General features: G+C 35.6%; 1 protein-coding gene across 4 annotated transcripts in view; it reads left to right on the top strand.

The window, feature by feature from the left end:
- Nucleotides 1-15664, top strand: part of cdi (serine/threonine kinase) — a 276437-nt gene that overhangs the window by 228737 nt on the left and 32036 nt on the right. For all 4 annotated transcript variants that reach the window (XM_090415955.1, XM_090415954.1, XM_090415953.1 and 1 more), the window contains one exon: nt 15447-15533. In XM_090415955.1, coding sequence (XP_090272081.1) covers nt 15447-15533 — 87 coding nt within the window. The remainder of the gene's footprint in view (nt 1-15446; nt 15534-15664) is intronic.

Raw genomic sequence — 15664 nt, 5'->3', positions numbered from 1 at the left:
GGTATTAAACATGATATCAAAATTGGAGATGTTAATGTCAGCTCTTTGCTTTGACGATGCTATACTGCTAAATAAATCCACTACAAGTCTGCATAATGTCCCTGACTACATTGATTAACTGTTGTAATAGATATGGTATGAAGGACAGCAATAAAAAGACAAAGACAATGAAAATAGGCAAAATCATTGAAAATATGAACTACGTTGTGAACAGAGAACCTGTGGAACAAGTAAAACATTTCAGCTACTTAGGCACGATTTTTAGTGAAGATGGTAAATTAAATATGGAAATAGACAACAGAATCAACAAAGCTGATATGGTGGGAAGTCAATTGAATAAATTCATATGGAATAAGAAAGAAATTAGTCAGAACACTAAATTAGCTGGATACAAGACGGTGTTCAAACCAGTTTTAACTTATGGATCTGAGAGCTGGGTCAGAAGTAAAACACTTGACCAAAGACTAGAGACCGCAGATATGAGAGTCCTGAGAAAGATTAGAGGCGTGAACAGATGGCATCAGTGGCAATATCATATTAAAAACGAGGATATTAGGAAAGAACTTGACATTGTCAGCATCCAGGAATGTGTTAGCAGAGCTAATCTCAGGTGATATGGTCACTTAAATAGAATGGGAGAGGAAAGATTAGCAAAACAAGTATTCTCTGCCAGGTTGGCAGGAAAACGACCCCAGAGGAAGACCGAGATATAGGTGGATTGATACAGTACAAAGTGCCTTAGATGATAGAAATATAAGATCTGATAATGTTGGAGTCTTGACAAGTAACAGACTGATTTGGAGGAAAATTGTAGATAGGAAGTTTGTAATGATGTAATTTTTTCATGTAGTACTGTCATATCCTGTACACCCCTTGAGGGTACATTGCAGGAATTTGATGATGATGATAATATTCATTGTCCATTCATTGAGAATCTTTCTTTTCTCAAAGATATGTTTAATTAACTTTCTCATGTTTTTAGTCCTTTTATTTAGCTCCACATTTTAGTATTGCATTATAAATGCCATCAGTTCCAGATGATTTCCTATTTCTCAATTTTGAGATGACATTCTATTAAATTATTATGTATTTCAATTTCATCTGTATTTTCTGGCTTTGGTATTTCAAACATTTTTATTTTTTCTTTGCCTTCATATAATTGGTAACATAGTTTTCCCACTGCTTTGAAAGTTATATTCCAGTTAAGTTTAAGGGAGATGGTAAATCCCATATTATTCTACAGCCGGGTACGAAACTCGGATCGAAATCTATCATAATCCTAGAGTTTCATGCCGAAAAAACTATCAGCGAGCCCAAGTGTAAGTAATCACTTGGGTAGTACAACAGCAGGGCAACTCGGAGCAAAGGTGGAGCAAGCTCCGTCACTGTCCTTAATATTCTTTCATAATGTAAAACGCAGCTCCTAGGAGATGTATTACTGTTTTTCATTATGAGAAGAGGTCACTGCCCAGACCGGTTTCAACCCTTTTTGAGGTCTCATCAGTGAGTAGGTAGACCTGGAATATCAAGGTTTTAAGTGAACCGACCTTACATATACCTCTACTAACGAATTGCTAAACTGGTGTACTCATATATTGTTATTACTACTATAAGAAGCCAAAAGGCTATTTTACGGGTGACATAAATTAAGTTTAAGGGAGGTAAATAAATAAATAAACAAAATGATAAACTTCTTATAGTAGTAATAACAATATATAAGTACCCCAGTTTAGCAATTCGTTAGTAGAGGTATATGTAAGTTCGGTTCACTTAAAACCTTGATATTCCAGGCTTCCTACTCGCCAATGAGACCTCAAAAAGGGTTGAAACCGGTCTGGGTAGTGACCTCTTCTCATAATGTAAAACAGTAATACATCTCCTAGGAGCTGCATTTTACATTAATTTTACATTTTACATTAAGAGAATATTAAGGACAGTGATGGAGCTTGCTCCACCTTTGTTCCAAGTTGCCCTGGTATTGTACTACCCAAGTGATTACTTACACTTGGGCTCGCTGATAATTTTTTCGGCATGAAACCTCTAGGATTACGATGGATTTCGATCCGAGTTTTGTACCCAGCTGTAGAATGATACGGGATTTACCATCTCCCTTAAACTTAATTTATGTCGCCGGTAAAATAGCCTTTTAGCTTCTTATATTCCAGTCGTTTGGAATAACCTTTCCAATATTTTTGCTTTGAGTCTTATTTGTTATTTATTTCATTTCTTATTCCTTTTATCTTCATGTTTGGCTGTATTAGTTTTATCTTGTAAATGTTTATTAAGTGAGTCTTTTGTTGATGTTGTTATTTCTGATAGTGCTTTTATTTCTTCATTAAAATCTATAAAATACTAGAGAGCCCACCTTGTTTTGTTCTAGTTTGTTTCTTCCAGTATTTCATATGCTGCTTGTTTAATGTTCATGTATAATGTTTAATGAGAATCTATCTTCATTACTGATAACATTTTTTTGAAATTGTTTTCTTTTAGTCTGTATTTGTCAACTATTCTTATATTCTCCTTGTAATAATTCAGCCTTAATTTATTGCCTTGTATTTCTTTATATTTTGTTGGAATCTAAATTTTCCCATAAATAGTCTATGATCACTTCCATTGTCTGCATATCTTAGAACTCTTATATCCAATATTTCATCTGGTTTTACTGTTCTGTTTGTTTGTATACAGTCTATGATAGACATTTGTCGTCTGTTACTTCTCCACATTATTTTGTGTGGTCTCTTGTGATTACAGAAAGTATTATTTATTCTAAGTTCGTTATCTGTTCAAAACTAAAGCAGCCTTATTCCAATTGAGTTTTTTCATTGAATCTGTTTCCAATCCATGCATTTAAGTCTCCTGCCAATATTATTAATTCAGTTGGTTTTAGTTTTCTGTAGCATTTAATAGAATTCTTTATTTTCTGTTTTCCTTTTTCAGGGCTGTAGACTTTGATTATATTTAGTTTTATTTTTATTCTCGGTATCTTTTCAGATATGTATTCCCATTCTTTTATTTATTATTCCCATTCTTTTATTTATTATTATCATCATTATCAAGTTTTTCCCTGGACTTTTCACAGTGGACAAGATGCAACAATTGTTTCATGTATGTGTCCAAAAATGTTAAAGATTTATGGAGTGTTAGGTGGAATGATAAAAAGGAATGTATTATATTATGTGAGAAGTGCGATGAAAAGCTAGGACATCTCAAAAATGAGAACGATGTTACTAGGAATAATCAGGAAATGGGAGTGCTTGCAACAGTAATAATAGAAATGATGTGTGGAGGAGCTTACGTAAGAGTTAATGAAAATGAAGAATCAAATTAAATTTATATTGGAGGAAATTTAACATTTAATGAGCATAACTGGTTAAATGACAATGAAGTTAATAAGAAGCAAATATCTAAGGATAATAAGGTTGCTTTATATGGTGACTTAATCATTAAAGGTGTGGTAAAAGATAAAGTGCACAAGACATATTTTGCAGATGGTATAATAAAATGCAATAAAACGAATATCAGATCCTTTACATAGAAGGAAGGAATGGACGTCAGAATTAGTGGTATATTGATGGGCACAAATGACTTGAATAGTGGGGGAAAAGAATGTGGAAAGAGATTTGAAGAAGTTGTTGCAGGAAGTGAAGAATAATGTCATTGAGAAAGTGGTTGGTTGCCCAGATATGACACTAGTGAACTGAGAAGGAGAGCAATGATACTGAATGACAAAATGGCTGAATTGTATCAGATAGTGTGTTCAATTTGTGAATGTATGAAATGAATTTGAAGGGAAGTTAGGTTCAAAGCTGATGGAATGCATTTGGATTGATTGAAACAACAATCATTTGGAGTGATCGTTGTTTAATAAGACCATGCACGGTTCATATGAAATGAGTACTACTAAGAGTCAGAAAGAGGTTGAGAAGCAGATTGTGGAAGGATGGGAAGAGGATGGATACAATGGGGAGGAAGTGATTATAGTAAAGTGATAGAGTGCATGTGGGATCATAAGAATATAAAGGAAAATCAGGGAAACGGGAATGGACAGAATGAAGAGAGAAGTACACTGTAGCAGAGAGTAAAGAGGGATTGTGTTGATAGGATGGCCTCAAAGAGTGGAGAATTGTTACGCTCGTATACTAATGTACAGAGTATCAGAAATAAAGTGGCTGAGCTTGTAGAATTCATTGAATCAGTATGCCCAGAGATAATTGGCATAAGTGAAACTTGATTGACTGAGGATGATATACTGTCAGGACTTGAAATGGTAGGATGTAGAATTTTCCAAAAGAATATGAAGAGAAGAAGGGGGGGGGAGTATTGTTAATGGCAGCAGAGGAATCGTGTCCTTCAAGAGTAGAAAATAGTAGTATGTATGAAGATTTTGAAGCTGTTTGATATGAAGTTGAGATCAGTAGAATAGTATGTCTAATAAGATGCTGTTATAGACAAGGAAATGTTGAGAGTATTGATTGCAAAATGTTTAGATAAATTAGTTAGACAAGTAAAAGCAAGATGATTCTAATGGGAGATTTTAATTATAGGAATGCGAATTAGAAAGAAGAGATAGTATATAGTAACAAGGAGAGTGAATTTGTTGAGTTTCTCTAGGATAACTATCTAAAGCAGCATGATGGAAGCAACATGAGGTTTATCAGATGTGGTGGTATCCTAACAGGATATGGTTATGAATGAGGTATCAACACTACCACCTTGGTGAAAATGATCATGAGGTATTGGTTTGGAAGGTAGTCAAACAGGAAAAGGTCTATATCTGAAACTGTAAGGTGGGTGATTATCAGAAGCTCTGTAGTCAACTAGCATCAATACATTGGGTTGATGAATTTGACTGTGCATGGGAAATAATAAGGCAGTATCTAACACAAGCAGTGCATAACTGCATACCAAGAGTTAAGTGAATAAATGGAGTAGCAGTTAGATGGATGAATGGTGAAATCAAGCAAGCAAGCAATGTTACAAAAGAAATTATGGAGGAAGTACAAGACAGTTTGCAGTGAACAGATGCATGAAGAATATAAAGTGCAGGCCAGAAATTGATAAGCATGGCTAAAAAAGAAAAAGTAGAATATAAGAGGAGATTGGCCAGTCAGGTCAAAGCTAATCCAAGGGAGTTTTTCTGCTATGTGGCAAGCAAGAAGAAAATTATGGCAGGCTGATGCTCATGAATAGCTATGGTAGCAGAGTAACCATAGTGGAATTATTTAACGAACATTTCATCAGTGTATATCAATGTGGCCTGAATGAAGCTGTGCAACATGTAGAAGGAAGGCAAGAATTAAGAGAATTAAAAGTGAAAGAATCAGAGGTGTATCAAGTATTGCTCAGGTTAGGTGTTAATAAGGCTGCGGGAATGGATGACATATCACCACATATTTTTAAACAATGTGCAAAAAAGTTAGCAGCGCCTTTTGTCCTGGTTATTTAATGAGAGTCTTCAGTGAGTAAAATTCCTGAGGTGCAGAAAGAAGGCAAAATAATACCTCTCCACAAGCATGGTTCAAGAACAGAAGTTTCCCGTTATAGACTGGTATGTATATCTGCAGTTGTGATCAAAGTGTTGGAAAAATTGGTTAGAAATGAAATAGAATACAGGATTGGGTTGATGAACATAAGATTCTCTATGATGGTCAGCATGGGTTTGTGAAGGGCAGGTGTGAATGTTTTGCAAAAGCATTTGATAGATTACCATGTGATATGTTGGTGTACAAGCTACAGAGGATGAGAATAGATATTGTTTTATGGATTGGAGATTGGTTCTCTGAATGATACCAGCAAGTTGTGTATGATGGGACTGTGTCTCAGAATAAGAAGGTGACCAGTGGCTGGCCTCAGGGTTCTGTTCATAGGCAGTTCACAGGGTTCTGTTTATCTTGTTTGTTAATGATATTTCATGTGGATTCACTCGGGATCTTCAAATGCTTGCCGATGATGCAAAGTTAGGTAGAATTATCAGGAGTAGTGCTGATGTTAATTCTTCCTGTAGAGATTTGAATATACTTTTAGCTTGGACAAATGAGTGGGGGTTGCAGTTTTAATGTTGATAAATGCAAGGCGTCACATTTTGGGATTTAGAGATATAAGGCTACATATACTGTATTGGTGGAGCTGTACTTCAAGAAGTCCAGCTACACTTCTTGAAGCTGTACTTCAAGAAGTCCGATGAAATTTGGGCTGTTGGAGTGATGGTGGACAGTAGACTGACGCTCCTAGGGCACACTTGTTGCAAAGACTGCACATTGTATTGTTGCTATGAGAAAAAGTACATTGACATGTAGGGATAAGGAGATGGTGATGCAGCTATATAAGACATTGGTTAGACCACATATGGGCTATTGTGCTCAGATTTGGTCACTTAGTTTTCATTGTGATGTGGAAACACTAGAGAAGGTCCAAAGATGAATAAAATGATATCAGGACTCTGGAGTGTTAGTTATGAAGATCGTTTGAGAGATGTGGATTACAGAGGTTGGTGGATAGTAGGAAAATAAGCGATATGATAGAGACCTTCAAGTTAGTTAAGGGATTCTATCAGATTAATACAGAAGAAATTATAAAAAGAGTGGATATTAAGATGGGAAGAACGAGATGCCATCCTTAGAAGTTGTATAGAGATTTGGTGAAAAAGGGAGTGAGGAGTAGATTTTTTATGTGGAGAGTTGTTAGTGAGTGGAATGCATTACCTGAGTACGTTGTGAGTGCAAGTAGTGTGAATAACTTCAAAGTGCATTATGATAGACTTGCTGCTGGTTGATTGCCTCCCATGATGAGTCTGTTGACTCCATGGACATTACAAAATAATGATAATTATTATTATTATTGCATGGGCACTCCCTGGAGTCCTAAGACTCATCATGGGAGACCCGAATCATCAACACAGTATCTGTCATACCTATCCTTGAAACCATTAACAGAGAAAGCACTCACAACTGACTTAGACAACCCATGTCATTCATTCACCACTCTCCATGTGAAAAATCTAGTTCTCAAACCCTTGCTTACAACAATTTTATCCAACTTCTAGGGATGACCTCTTGTTCTGCTTCCTCTAACCAAATGCTGAAACATATTGGCTGCATCAGTCCTATCCTCATAAAATTCTTTAAGTAACTTATATGTTTCTATCATATCCCCCCTATTAACCAACTTTTGCAATCCAGAAACCTTCAATCTATCTTCATAAGAAGCATTTTGCAGACTACTCAGTGTCTTGATTGTTTGCCTCTGAATCCTCTCCACCACTTCCTCATCCCCAAGAAGTCCAGGTGACCAGACCTGAACACAGTAATCCAGATGTAGTTGCAAAACTTTATAAAGAAGAATGATAACGCTTTATCTCTGCTTGTTAGTGTGTTCTTCAATAACCAAGTAATCCTCTGAGCTGCCTTGGCTACTTAGCATTATACCCTCTTATCTTCAACTCTCTATCTACTACCCCCAAATCCCTGACTTCATCATTTCCTGGAGTCCATTTCCCTCATTGTGGTATACATCTTGTAATCTTTGTATCCCAAAATGCATAACTTTACACTTTTCTACATAAAATTGACATCCATTGTGTTTTGCCCATACAGTTAATCATCCTGCAAGCTCTCTACATCATCTTAATTAACTATTACCACCCAACTTTGCATCTTCAGGAAACAACTAAATATCTCTCTTCAAATTATTTCCTATATCATTTATGTACAAATTAGACAGCAGTCGATCAAGTACAGAGTCCTGCAGCGGACCACTAGTCACCTGCCTTCTCCTCTTTTATCCATATCACCAGTTTCATATCCATCCCTATTTGTTGCATCTTGCATAAGAGTTTCGTTTGACATGATACAGAGTGTTATCCTTCAAACGGCTTTGCAAAATCCAACAGTATCATCATGTAGCCATTCCCTTTATCCAACTCAGCTGTTGCCCTATTATAAAAAGTTAATAGATTACCTAGACCTACCCTTCACATAGCAATGCTGCCCCTTATAGAGTATCATATTCTTATCCATGCAATCCTGAAGTTTCTTTTTGACCAACTTTTTCAGTATTTTTACTCCCACTCCTGAAATACCAGTTGGTCTATAATTTGCTACCACAGCCTTAGATCCTCCTTTATGTGAAGGAATTGTCCTCCTTCCACTCTCTTGGGACTTTTTCCAGAGCCGAGAATTAAATTAAACAGCCTAGTCAAAGACATTGCCAATTCCGCTACACATTGTCTTAAAATGCAAGCCAATATCCCATCTAATCCCACAGCTGTATTTGCATTCATATTCTGCAGTATCCTAAGTACCTCCAATTCATCAACTTCTGTTCTCACATCAGTCCCTGTCACCTCTGCCATAACAATATCTTCACTTGGATGATATACCCTTGAAAAATTATCACTCAGTAGCTCAACAATTTCATCTGCTTCTGTTACTTCTCTACTATCTGCATTCATTAAACTTATCCTTCCATAATCATTCTTCTTCCTATTTGCCACATAATAAAAACGCTTTAGTTTAATATAACTAAAATCTACATTCGACGTTTCGACCTTTATGTCAAGGTCATCTTCTGGAGCATACACAGGAAACAAGCTATACTACAATCAAACTGGTTTGTTAAAGACACTGACCAACCGCTACAACAATTGTTGGCCTGACCTCTGGTGAGAAAAATCAGTGTCTTTAACAAACCAGTTTGATTGTAGTATAGCTTGTTTCCTGTGTATAGTTGTATGCTCCAGAAGATGACCTTGACATAAAGGTCGAAACGTCGAATGTAGATTTTAGTTATATTAAACTAAAGTTTTTATTCAAACACGGTAGTTGTCTCCATAATTTTCAAAAATGCATTTGGATCACCGTGTAAGCCTAAAAGAAAGAATAAAAACGCTCTTTGGGATTTCCTTTTGTCCGTTCGGCTAATTTCTTCTTCTAATCTGATTTTGCCTTTCTTGCCTGATCCTAGTACTGTTCATGTGTTAGTTGGTCACTTTTCTCCTTTTATACCCTCCACAACAGTTTTTGCATCTCATGCATAATCATACTACTCATCCATCTAACCCCACTCTATTCACTCTCCTGACCTTGGTATACAGTGTGATATTGCTTCCTCCAGATATCCCTTGATTGACCCCCCCCCCCCATGTAACGTGAACATTCCTTCCTTTGCAGGATTTTATGCCATGGTACTGCTTCAAGCTGCTTCCTAAGTGTATCATAATGATCTGCCTTATAGTTCCACATATTAGTTATCCTCTTTGTGCCTCATGATACATGAAGGTGAAGATCCATTTCTTCTAGACACCTCTGTCCTGAGCCACCAATTTGGCTTCTCTTCAGCTCTTCCAGTGAGCCAGTTTTCTTTTCTTTTCTCATTGTCTGCCAAGTTAATTTAGGCCATCCCCTTTTCTGTTTTCCTTTTGGTATCCATGGCAAAGCCACTCAAAGAATCTCTGCTGTCCAATCCATTTCCATCTCTGTTTTTTTATTTCATTGGTGATGTACTTTTTTGCAAAGTCAACTTACATAGCTCGTTTGTAATACATTGGAGCCAAAATGTATTAAATATTTTATGCAGACATTTGACTTAAAAACTATTTAATTTAGCTTCTTGTTTTTTTTGGTCAGATTTCATATTTCTGATCCATATAATAATACTGTCTTAACATTGTTATTGAATATCTTTACTTTGGTTTTATTATGGTATTTTAAAGATTTCCAAATATTATTTAATTTCTGAAAGTAGTATTAGCTTTTGTCAGTCTTTGATCCCTGTTAGCTCCACCTTCAGTATCTACATTTGCTCCCAAGTATTATTATTATTATTATTATTATTATTATTACAGGCAACTCTTTTGATTCATCGAGGGAGGCCCTAAACATCATGTCAAGAACTATTCAGCATTTGCACAGTATCTATCATACTTTGCTTTGAACTCATTCACCACTCTCTCCAAATAAAAAACCTAGTTCTAACACCCTTGCTAACTACACTCTTGCTCAGTTTCCATGGATGGCCCCCTAGTTCTTCCATCACCAGACCTGTTCTGAAAAATTTCCTCTGAATTCATCTTGTAAAAACCCCTCAGTAATTTGAATGTCTCAATCATACACCCCTTTTCTGCCTATCAACCAATTTCTGTAACCCACAGATCTTCAACATGTTCTCTTAAGGTTCATTCCATAGACCAGCTACCATCTTGATCACTCGCCTCTGGATCCTCTCTACCTCCTCCCCATCAAGAAGAAATCCTGACTCCCAGATCTGGGCACAGTAGTCAAGATGGGATCTTATCAAGACTCGATAAAGAGGAACAGTAACCTGCTTGTCTCTGCTCATCAAAGTATTCTTCAGTAACCAAGTGATCTGATGAGCTGATTTAGCCACTTTTGCTATGTGCCCCCTAAACTTCAACTCCCTAACCACCAACATTCCCAAATCTCTGGCTTCATCAATTTCCTGGAGTACAGTTCCACCAATGTGGTATACTGCTGCTAATCTTTTCACCCCAAAATGCATAACCTTACACTTTGCCACATTAAACTGACATCCTTAGCCCAGTCTGCCAATATATCCTAATCATCCTGCCAAATTTTGACATCATGTGTATTCACTATTGCTCTACCCAACTTTGCAACATCGGCAAATAAATGAACAGTTCCTCTCATATCCTTTCCTCTATCATTAATGAATAAATTAAATAGCAGTGATCTAAGAACAGAACAACCCTGCGGCACACCACTAGTGACAGGCCTTCTTTTGGATACCCCCTGAATAAACTACTCTCTGATATCTCTCCATCAACCACCCTCCTATCCAGCTCACCAACCCTACATCCATCCCCATGTGCTGCAGTTTACTGATTAGAATTCCATGTGATATCCTGTCAAAGGCCTTAGTAAAGTCCAGCAGTATCACTGTAAACCCATTACCCTTATCCAGTTCAGCCGTCACTGTATTATGAAACCTTAGCAAGTTACTGAGGAATAATCTACCCTTCATAAAACCATGCTACCCCACCCCATCCATACAGTATCCCATTTCCATGTATACATTCCTGTATTTTGCTCTTGAATAATTTCTCCAATACCTTGACAACGACTCCTGATATGCTGATCAGTCGGTAATTTGCAAGAGCAGTCATGGAGCCTCCTTTATGCAATGGAACTATTTTCCCCCTCTTTCCACCTCCCCCCCCCCCTCGGGACTAACCCAGAGCTGAGACTTAGATTAAACAATATGGCCAAGGGCACTGACAATTCTCTTGCTGATTCACGTAAAACTCAAGCTGGTATACCATCCAGTCCCACAGATGTATTCACGTTAAGATTCTGTAATATACTATTCACCTCAATTCTGTATAAGCCATTGGTTCCTCATTCCTGCAATATCACCACCTGGATGATATACTCTTGCAAAGTGTTCGCTTAGTAATTCTACTATTTCGACTGATTCAGTTACCTACCTACCTACCATCGGCATTCCTTAAAATCATTCTGTCGTATACATTTTTTTTTTACTTGCAGCATATTGAAAGAACTGTTTGGGATTCTCTTTAGATTGCATTGCTAATTTCCTTTCATAGTCTGCTTTTGCTTTTCTTACCACACTAGTTACCCTTCTGGCCTGTGCCTGCTGGTCACTTTTCTCCTTAAATTCCCTCCAAAATGGTTTTTTTTTTTTTTTCCCCAGCTCAAACTTAATGATGTTATTCATCCATTTAACTCCCACTTGATTTACTCTCTGGACTAGGTATGCAGTCAGACATTACCTCCCTCAAACACTCCTTTACCATTTCCCATGCACTATCAACATCCAATCCTTGCAGTTTTACATGCCATGGCACTGATCCAAGCAATCACCTAAGCTTGTCATACTTACCAGTCCAGTAATTCCACATATACCCTGTCTTAATTGAAAATTCCACACATTTAGCCACCTCCTATGTCAAGACCTTATGATCACCAATTGGTGGCAACGTGGTCATATTCGTTAGTCAAATTCTCAGATGCAATTACTAGATCGAGCACTCTCGGAACCTAGTATATTCCATTACATACTGTCTCAGGTAGTTATCCCTTAGTAAGTGCATAAAATTCATTTCCTTCCTCCCATGTTCCCTCTCCCCCTTGCAATCAATGTTACCATAGTTGAAATCCCCCATAATAATTACCTGTCCTCCATTCATAAGGCATATTTGAATATGCATACTATCTCCATCATCTATACCAGCGGTTCCCAAACTGTGGGCCACGGTCCCCTTGGAGGCCGTTAGTTTTGTTAAGGGGGCCGTGAAATAATGAAAACAAATTTAAAATGTTTTAAGACTAAGCGTGTGCCATGTCAAATGTGTATGTAAGATGTTAAAAATGTAATATTTGCATTTGATTTTTGCAATATTCGCTGTGTATGATTTGTATTGAATACAAATACAATAAATATTATAATAATACATGTCTGTATTACGATGGGGGCTGTGAAATATTTTAATTTTTCAAAGGGGGGGGGTGCTTACATCCATAAGTTTGGGAAGCACTGATCTATACCATCACCTGGTCTATAGCAGTACCCAACTGTATATTTTGAGACCCAAATATGTAAAATTCTTAACTTCTTCTATAGCATGCTGATTATTTTTGATCTGTTTGTGATATTTGCTGTTTAGTTTAAGCACTTGTCTTGTCATATTTATTTTAAGACTAACCATTCCAGCTGTTTTATACTCTTCAATTTTTTCGTATATCATTGTATTTTGATAGCAAAACTGTCCAGGAATTAAATGGCTATGTCTAACTGTGACATAGCCATTTAATTCCTCTTTTTTCACCTGTAACTTTTCTCATAATCCAATCATTTGACTATATTAAACAATAACCTACATATTACATAACCCTGCCTTATACTAGATAACAACATCCAAACCATTTGGATGTTGTTTGCCAGGAAATAACACAACTTTTTACTTCCCTTATACATTTCTTTGATTATATTCTCACATACTTGTTGGTAATTCCATAACTCTTAATAATTGACCATGATGTTTCTCTGTCAATATTGTCAAATGCTTTAGCAAAATCTATAAAATTTAGTCATAATAGGCTTCTAAATTTTATGATTTATGATATTCCTTAAAGTAAAATTGTGATGTACAATACTCCCACTTGTTCTAAAACCAGCTTGCTCATGCCTTGATATCTTCTCTATTTCATTTTTAATCATATTGATAATATTCTACAGAAAATATTAGCAGATACAGAGAGTAAGCTGATTCCCCTCCAATTCTCAAATCATGAAAATTAATTGTTGAGATAGGGATGTACTATATCCACTATTACTTCTCTATATGGATCACATTAAGAAGGAGAGTGGCAGTAAACCTGAAATCAAAATAGGAAATGTTACTTTCAGCTCTTTACTTTAATACAGATGAAGTTAAACTCTAATAAATTCCAATACAAAGTATTCAGGAGTCCTTAACTAATTGAATAGCTGCTATAACAATTTTGATGTGAAAATCAGCCATAAAAAGACGAACTAAAAAAAAAAAAAACATGATCTGTAATCTCAGTAAAGGACCTATAGAAAATAGTAAAATATTTCAGCTATTTAAGCTGAATATCTGTATCATGTTATCATACTTGTCCATAGGACAGGATGCAAGAAGGCGAAGGCATTTCATGCTTCTGGTTTATGCATCAGGCAGTCATGTATGCGACAAATGTGTGTGTGTGTGTGTGTGTTTTCCAGAGAAACCAAAGCTATGTAGAAGGGAGGGGGAAATATCTGTTAGTTTTAGGCTATATAAATTAAGAAAAATATAGTCTATATTTTTATGATATATTTAAATTACTAATTGTGCTGTGAACATGTTTACTAAATGTATTTGTCTGCATTCATGGGATATAAACCACTTAAATACTATACTGACAAATTCCTACACACACACACACACACACACACACACACACACACACACACACACACACACAGTAATACTATACAGTAAAACAAAAATATAGGTTTTATTTGTAGCTTTAACAGCATAGTGTTTTAATAACCTACTTCAAAATAATTGAAAAGGGAAATTTATTCTGAGAATTTTCAGTCTTTCCTTCCATTCTTTTACTTCCAAGAAAGAAAGTTTAGTTTTCAGGATTTATTTCTAAGAAAATACTTAATAATCCTTTAATCTCTTTGTTTGGGGAAATCACTTGGGATAAAAAAGTGTAAATAAGAAATCATGAATCTTTATGCAAAATCTGCATTTTGAAACCTGCTGATATATGCCACTTACTTTGATGTAGAATTTGGGATATGTCATATTTTAAAGGATTTAGAATTTTCTTTGCTAAATGAAAACAGAAAAAGTATATATTTTATAAAAGTAACAATGCCTATGGTGTTTGCATGTGTTTTATAGTGTTTGATTTATATTTTCAGTGATTGCATAGGAGAACAATGGAAATTCTATCCTGAGTTTAACACACACATGCAAATTTTCTTTTTATAGAGTGTGTATCCTGATATTCCCTTTCTCAAAACAACATTTAAATAAATCAGAGGAAGAATATTTTCAGCTGTAGAAAATATAAGTAGTTACAGTAGTTTATAATTATATGCAGTGCTACCTCAATATTTCTGTGATTAAGGGAGAACTGCTGATTATAATGATCGATTTGCTTTTTCTTTTGCTATTTTTGTGGATGATGTAAGAAAATATAACCATAAAATCAATGTACAGAAATCAAATCACTTTATGTAATGCATAATATTTCAAAAAATGAATACTTTTTCTGACTTTAAATAAGATGTATTACTTTTGAAATATCTACTCAATTAATATGTTTCAGGAACATTGTTTTACATGAAAATATGTCTTCATAGTTTAATCAGTATTGACAGTGCCTTTTAACGCATGTCTCCGTGAATTAGCTAGTCTCATACGGAGATGACAAGGTTTTTCCTTCCATAAACTCAGATTTTCATTCTGCAAAACAGACAAACCGTCCATAAGAACCCTTAAAATTAACAGACATCATACATTTACCTCATAGCCTGAATATGTTGGCCATTTCTTAAACTGGAACTAGAATATTGGGGAATTTGTAAAAAATATTCCTGCACGATGTTCAACATTAATGAGGCACAGCCTGGCGTGAATGTGTTAAACAGAATGCGTGTGAAAGAGAGAAGTGCTTTGCTAGGGCACTTCTAATTGCAGTACTTCTATATTAGAATCCTGACAAAATAGTAGATTAATTTAGAGGAAGATTGTCAATAAGAAGTTAGTAATAATGTAAACTTTTCATCTAGTATTATCCATAGTATCCTGTAAACCTGATATTACCCTTTGAGGGTAGATATCAGGAATTTTATAATGATGATGGTGTTTTCTATAGTGAAAGTTGACTATTAAATAAATATAAGCACTTTTCTCTTCCTTTTTTTAGAACTTTGGTGTTGACTATATAGCATTTACAGAAATGTGCCCAGATTGTCCTCTCAGTTTTCTCAAATTGGCTCTTAGTTGTTGTGTGGTATGTTTTCTTTATTTTGTATCTTAAAAACCTGATTTTATATAACTGCAAAAAAAATTTATAAATGTTCCTAATTACATTGAAAGTTCAGATGTATTAGTAATTTGCAAAAATATTAATATTTGAAATCC

Source organism: Typopeltis vanoorti, chromosome 3 (genome assembly GCF_054136105.1).
Source record: "Typopeltis vanoorti isolate ZY-2024b chromosome 3, IOZ_Tvanoo_1.0, whole genome shotgun sequence".
Classification (NCBI taxonomy): Eukaryota; Metazoa; Arthropoda; class Arachnida; order Uropygi; family Thelyphonidae; genus Typopeltis; species Typopeltis vanoorti.
The sequence above is the reverse complement of the archived record's forward strand: the minus strand, read 5'-3'. Positions and strand labels throughout refer to the sequence as shown.